Here is a 7,586-nt window from a genome sequence, read left to right on the forward strand (position 1 = left end):
TTTGTGACGTCTGCCCGCGCTACGTTTTTATTGGTTGATTTCAATAGTCGCGGGCTACTTGAACTGGGAAAGCTGTGGCAGCTGCAGCGCGCAGTGACGGCAGGACAGAGAGAAAGCGGCGGGCACAGGCCGGGAGCGGAGCTGTATACGGTTGTGCACCGGTGAGCGTGGGCTGCTTTGGGCAGGAGGACAGTGCACCGCTCACCGGGCTACCCATATCTCTCCCTGCAGTGGGGTCGTGCGTGCAAGCACTCTCCCCTACACCCGAGTCCTTCACCGGGTTCCTTTCCGCCTCGTTCGCCCGTGTCCACGATGTCGCAGTCTGTGCTCCGGGATGAGAACCAGGAGAACGTGCAGCCGAGGAAGCACGTAGCCGGGCAGCCTGCCCAGCATGGAGGCCGCACCGTGCTGGGGTTACTAAATGAGAATCGGAGGCCCCGAGCACACGCCAGAGGAGGCAAACAGCAGCCCCCGGTAAGGTTAGGGCAGAGCACCGGTGTATTAATGGTTATTATATTTTATATTTCAGCTCTGATTGTACAGTGTTATTACATGTGTCTTACTGCTGCTGGGGGCACTGGTACATGTGCAGCACCCCTCGGTGATGGGGTAATGTCTGTACGGTGTGCTAGAGGGTGCGCCCTAACCTATACATCTGTCCCGCCAAATCCACCCCAATATACGGTGTATCCTGCACCACCAGTCACCCCTGTAATCCACCCTAGGGATACTTTCCCCATGTCACCCTGCAATGTACAGTACATGTTATATATGGAGCTATATAGATATCTGTATCAGCCTCCGGTTTGTTCCTATTCCGCCATTTCATTAGAAATGTAAATGAGATGTGACCTGCAGGTCAGCGTCTGTCTAGATCCAGGAGTCTGGAAGATTAACACAAAGCGGTTTCATTAGAGGACTCCTTACTGACTGGTAGAGCTCTCAACTTGTTACCCCCCCTATTCCCTATGTAACATCCCAAACTGAGTCTGTATAATTGTAAGCTTCTCTTGGTGGGTTTTTTTTTTCCTGCTTTTGAATGTTTCACTTTTATTTTGGGTTTTATTTTTGTGTACTGGAGTTATGGAAATGTGCAGTTAATGTTGACACTAGGCCAAGCAATGGAGCTGTCATGTAGATTTAAAAACCTTTTAAAGCAGTAGACCATTAGCCTTTATGAATCAAAAATATAAAACTTGTATGTATAAATATGCAATTCTGTGACTTCAGTGTCTGCTAGATGGTGGTCTACAGTATCAGCTTTATATGGCCGCAGGTCATCAACTGCTTCTAATAGCCATATTTACAGCAGAGTACATTCTACCATATATCAAATGATTTAAGATTGCTATCTTAACTTTTAATTGTTAGCTGTTGGTTCTATTGAGCCAAAGCTTTGTGGACTGAAAAAGGATAATCAACACTTACATTTAGCAGATTCTGTAGCTCTTTACAATTTGGTATAAACACAGTAATAAAACAATATTGGGTAATAGAGGTAAGAAGGCCCTGCTTGCAAGCATATGGTTTGCAAAAATGAATGTTCTAAGGTATGCTTTTACATAGTGGCTGGGAAGTTGGACTGACTTGTTATAGCAAATGCATAACTTGGCCTCTTTTGTCTTTAGGTTCTTTCTGCACAAAATCCATTGGGCATCAATGAGGAAAATTATGGCCATATCCAAACTGGAAAAGTTGTTGGCAAACAGTCTGCTTTTACAATTCATGTTGATGAACCAGACTGTGCAAGCCATAGGAGGCAGCAGGTTCAAAAAAAGCCTGCATTTGATGAGCACCTTAAACAACTTAATGCAGTGGTCATTTCTCTTGGACAAAGACAGCCATTAGCACCTATAGAAGTGCCAGTTAGTGCAAGCTTTGGTAAGCCAATAATGAGACGTAAAGTACATGATTTGTATTCTGTGTATTAAAGGGGTGTTACATTTAGTCTCACTCACTTGGCCTTCCAGTGTTCACTACTAAGGACTTTCAAGCTATGTTTGTGCTAAATAGTAAATCTTGTCCATCTCATTAGAGATTCATATTGAGACAAATAGGATTTAAAAAAAGTTGGACAGAACCACAGCAACTTGGAAGACTTTCAGATTATTTTACTTTGCACATGCCTTACTAAAACTTGTTGAACTTTATTTTCTATGTTATCATTTATACTTCAGCTGTGACTCTAATAGCAGACATGCTTGTATTCATTGCTGTGGGTTATTGAGAAACTCTGTATTGCAAACTTATACTGAGCAGCTTTGTTTTCCAGAGCAATAGAGAAGCTGTCATCTGAACGACAGATGAGTACAGAAAGGGCCTAATAAAATAAATGTGCTTAAAGTAGATCTATGACAATACCTCTTTGAAGTATACAACGCCATAATTTAGGTTAACTAGTGCACATAACTACATGGGAGTGACAAACTTTCAGAAGAACCTTCAACCTAGAAGATACTGGCATTAATAAAGGTAACAGGACACTTAATGTCTACCTTTAAAGATTTATTTAACAGCAAGACTAAACCTGCATGACCTTTCTAAATCCATATACATGATAGGGACTGCTAGAAAGTAATAGAGCGAACCTCTTGAGGAATTTCACAAGCATATTAAAGCTCCATTCAGTCATGTGTGGTTCATGTTATATCCCCTATGCACTGACCATGCTAACTTCTATATTTCAGATTCTCCAATGGATATGTCAATTGTGGATGAAGAAGAAAAGACAGTCAGAAGTAATGAAGTTCTTGACTATGCAGATGAGATTCACACTTACCTCAGAGAAATGGAGGTAATGTTTCAGCTTTCATCTGCTCGTCAAACTGTCTAAAATGTCATTGGGATTCTGGAATGTACAGAGTACTTCTCTGGAGGAAGTGAATGTTAATGTTCTATACAATTGCATAGTGGACACATCACAATATTTGCCCCGTTACTGCATACAGTGTTCCAAGCATGTTAAATATGTGCCTATTTTGTGAATAGCCATAGTAATTGTCTAAGGGAGAAATCATGTCTGACTACAAAAGTCTTAAAGTGACTTGCTAGCATATAATGCATAAAGATGTATATGTAAACAAGCTTTAAATGAGTAAATTACTGTCTTGCATGATGCCTAGAGTTCCTTGAGTGACAATCTTTCTAAGCTTTGAACGGGACTAATCTGTTTTCCTCCCTACAGATAAAGTGCAAACCAAAGGCTGGCTACATGCAGAAACAGCCTGACATAACAAGTAACATGCGTGCAATCCTTGTTGACTGGCTAGTTGAGGTTGGTGAAGAGTACAAACTGCAAAATGAGACTCTATATTTGGCTGTAAACTACATTGACAGATTTCTGTCCTCAATGTCTGTACTGAGAGGAAAGCTTCAGTTGGTTGGCACTGCTGCTATGCTCTTGGCTTCGTAAGTATTTTCTATTAAACGCCTAATTTAACATCTGTAGTAAGATTTGTGTTCTAACAAGTGTCTGTCTCTTCAGTAAGTTTGAAGAAATCTACCCACCGGAAGTAGCAGAATTTGTTTACATAACAGATGACACTTACAATAAGAAACAAGTTCTTAAAATGGAACACTTGGTGCTAAAAGTTTTGTCGTTTGACCTTGCTGCTCCAACTATCCTACAATATCTCAATCAATACTTCAGACGTCATTCAGTGTCCCCTAAAGTGGAAAGCTTGTGTATGGTAAGTCTTACAATTACAGCATCTTGGTTGAGAATGCAAGGGAGGATTTCTGTGCTGTGATCACTTTAACAGGTTTTACTTAATGGCTGCACAAATTCTTGAGTAAATGAAAATGCCACCATATTGGTTGGCTTCAATGACCACTCATTTATAAAGCAAGTTCCCTTATAGGAGGACTAGGAACAATCAATCGCTAAATGAGATGCTTTGGATTGGTTATGTGGAGATTTTTTTTTGTTACTGAGTTGAAAACTATTATGTAGTCTTTGCTCCTGCCACATCCTTTCTTTAAAGGAACACTACATTTCTGTTTGAGTACTTTTTGAAACAGATTGAGAATCCTTCCCACATGCTTTCCTCAGAGGTTCAGCATGTGCGCACTTCCTGAATAACTGTTTGGGTTTTCTTTGTTTTTTTTTCATATGTATAGGATATTTGCTTGGTAGTTTGACTGGAAAAAATCTATGCACTAGTTTTCTGCAGTTTCTAGTTATTGCTGAAATGTTTAACCTAATCTCTTTGCAGTATCTTGGAGAACTCTGCTTAATTGATGCACATCCTTTCCTCCAATATCTGCCGTCTGCCATTGCTGCATCAGCATTCATCATCGCAAACTACACAATCAATGAGGAAATATGGGTATTTTTTTTTTTTTTTGTTTTTTTTAATGGCTTATTGACTCGCAGTGAAAAGCTACCATACACAGTATCTCCTTACACTTGATTAGTTAGAATGCTTAACACCCCTCCAAGGTTTTGGCATAACCTGCAAAAAGGTTGCATGAACTTGCTGACTCTTCAAAGTGGCATTTCTCTCTAAGATTGAAGTGTTAATATCTTGCGCTGCTGCCCACCTGAATCTGGCGATTTCTCCTTGAGTCAAACTCTGTCAAATTTTAATTGATACTTTGAAGTGGTTATCCAACAAGCCCACTGCTCTCCACTCATACTGAAGTGAAATGGTGGAAATAATGAAATGTTTGGGGAGAGGAAAAGATTGTGGCTGCACTGCACAAAATCACACAGGTCTTACTTTGTGCTGCTATACATTATTGAAAGGCGATTTTGTTTTCGGTGTGCTGTTGCATAGTGCATATTGGGAGGAAAGTGAAGCATTTGTATTTCTATGGGCTTTAGTGTTAGAAACATCTAATTTATTTGTAAGTCCAAGTTAGCCAATGTAATACAAATGCATTTGGTATGTACTAAGAATTTGCTTCTGTACTTGCAGTCTGCGTCACTGGCCGAGTTCACAGGATACTCGTTGGAAAGTCTTAAACCTTGCATTTTGGATCTTTATCAGGCCTACATCTCTGCAGCAACCCACCAGCAGCAGGCTGTGCGTGAGAAATACAAGACTGTAAAGTGAGTAATTCTTTCAACAGCTCTCATTGTGCAAAAGCATACTGTAAGCTAGTCAAGGAACCTTGGAATTGGAACTTATCCTGGTACAATAAGGGGCATCCCATGATGCAAGCTACAGATTCTGACCCCATCAAATGGGCTTAGTAACTTCTACATGACCTAGCCACACATCTAAATGGATATCTAGCACTAGCAAAATCTTCTACCCTGTAGAACTATCAACATGCATGTTAGACTGCACAATACTACAAGACTTCAGCTCTTTCTGGCAGTATAGGGAACTACTGAGGATATTTACACATAGGTGGTGATATCCATCCTATGCAAACGGTATGCAATATTTCAAGTTCATATGGGGATATATTGGTTTATTTAAAATCACTCTTTGAAAAACATATATTTGAATACATTTCAGTTGATCCTAGAAGGTATTCTGTTTCTGACACTATTTCTTTCATACTTTGGTCATAGGATAGTGTTGGCTAACCTGTGACACTCCAGGTGTTTGTGAAACCAAGTCCCAGCATGCTTTGTCAATATTTAGCAGCTTATTGCTGGAAGGGTATGCTGGGACTTGTAGTTTCACAACACCTGGAGTGTCACAGGTTGGCAAACACTGGTCTAAGTGTTACTTTTTTTTTACGGTCTTCAGTTGGGTATATTGGATTTTAAACATTATATTTTGTGTTTTTAACAATGGTTAAAGCTACTCTAAACTTATGGACAATCTCTTGTTCACTACAATCTAACCATATTAGCGCTGTGTCCAAACCTAAAGTACCCTCATTTTCTGGGACACCTCCTGAATTGAGTACAAATACTAAGTGGGCTGTAATTTGGGTAACAGAAGGATGCTAGATGAGAACCCTCTATTTGTTATGTGGGGGCAGGCTTTAGGAGCCCTTCCATGCTTCTGGAATGTGAGGTTAGCAGTTCAACTTTTTCCCCCTCTTTTCCCCCCTCACAGGTATCACAGTATATCAACAGTTGATCCTCCAGAGTCACTATCTATATTTTCATAACAAAGAGATGGACTTTTCTAATGTATATTGAAGAAAGCACATGATGTACAGTTATATTTTACTATGATGGAAGACTTTGTTTTTGTAACTCAATCGGGTATCCAGAAACTGATTTGAACAACAATTATGAAGCAAAGTTAGTTTTATAGTTTTAAATTTTGTAAATTTTTATGTATTTGTAATCTTGTCTTAGCTATGCTCTTTTATAAAGCTGTTTGCCAACTGCACTAACAAAGGAGTTGGCCTCTTGTTTATCAACTATATTCATCATTGTTATTGACAATAAATGTTAACAGCAAAACAAGCTCATCTAGAAATGTTTTTTTAATGTTGCTAAAGGGCTAGAGCTTACTTTGGAAAGAGTTCATGGAAACCTCCACCTTCCATCTAACTTGTATGTCTGACACCAAAAACCAGTAGCACATGACTACCTGCATGTCACATCCTGTAGCACTAGGATGCCATTGGTACTACATTTAAACTGACATTAAGGGGAATTTCAATGAAGTTTCCGTGGGATACTTTGGTTTCTGAGAACTTGAGCTATTCATTTTAAGTCTTGCACTGTATGGTTGACTGAACGCTTGTTCATGAGGTGTGAATGCAAGAACACTGCAAAGGTCAATCTGAATTCAGTCTTATGCAACTGGTTTACTGTTATAATGGATTAAATACAATGAAAGCCAAGACATGTAACCTATGAAGATCGCTTAATGACATCTTCAATGTCAGAGCAAGCCAGTTAACAGGTAGTGCTTCATATCTTATTGGTGCTGTTCTATAACTGCTAAATAGAACATTAATGACAACTGATACATAGAAAAAACCTCAGTGCTTTTTAAGTTGACTTTTAAAATGCATAAACAATTTTTTTTTTTTTTTTTTTTCTTGGCCAGTGTCCAAATTGAAGCCACTGAATGGGTTTTTCTATTTAACTTGGCTTAAATTTAGGGGACACATTCAATGCATTTTTTAAGCAACTTGAAAAGGACATTAAGGGGCATATTCAATTAGCTTTTGGATTCGCGGTAATGCACGTTGCCATGAAAAGTGCGCGTTCTTGTGGGTATTACGGTACTGCATTAATGCGGATTTTCGTTTGCAACCCTATGGGCTGCGAATGAAAATCCACGTTATTGCGGTACCGTGTATTACATTTTGCGGCTGTTCCGGCGCATTACTGCGAATCCAAAAGCATAATTGAATATGCCCCTAAGTGTTTTTAAATACTCCTGATAACAGAAGGAAAGTGCAGGCTGCATTCACAGCTATTCTGATCCCAGAGGGATTGGTGTGCCAAGTCTCAAATATACTTGTACTCATTCTTTGTGTAATCATGTATAAGCGCTTTTTCTGCCAGTTAGCTTTGCATTAAACTAGAAGTAGCATATACAATGTATATCATTTTGTCGGTGCTGAACATACATGTACAGTTTTTGTGTAACAGACATGCATCCATAATACTGCTTTCAGACTCCTCTAAGCAAACCCCTTACTGTCACATAAGCATT

At 39.5% G+C, this 7,586-nt stretch overlaps 1 protein-coding gene across 1 annotated transcript; it reads left to right on the forward strand.

Moving 5' to 3' along the window:
- The first annotated feature begins 36 nt into the window (after window positions 1-36).
- CCNA2 (cyclin A2) lies at window positions 37-6,379 on the forward strand. The gene is made up of 8 exons (XM_075200318.1): window positions 37-474; window positions 1,629-1,881; window positions 2,688-2,794; window positions 3,185-3,408; window positions 3,485-3,689; window positions 4,215-4,328; window positions 4,920-5,053; window positions 6,021-6,379. The coding sequence occupies exons 1-8, from the start codon at window positions 313-315 to the stop codon at window positions 6,073-6,075; spliced, it is 1,254 nt and encodes a 417-aa protein (XP_075056419.1). The 5' UTR covers window positions 37-312; the 3' UTR covers window positions 6,076-6,379.
- The last annotated feature ends 1,207 nt before the right edge of the window (window positions 6,380-7,586 follow it).

This window comes from Mixophyes fleayi, chromosome 1, assembly GCF_038048845.1.
Source record: "Mixophyes fleayi isolate aMixFle1 chromosome 1, aMixFle1.hap1, whole genome shotgun sequence".
NCBI classification, from domain to species: domain Eukaryota; kingdom Metazoa; phylum Chordata; class Amphibia; order Anura; family Limnodynastidae; genus Mixophyes; species Mixophyes fleayi.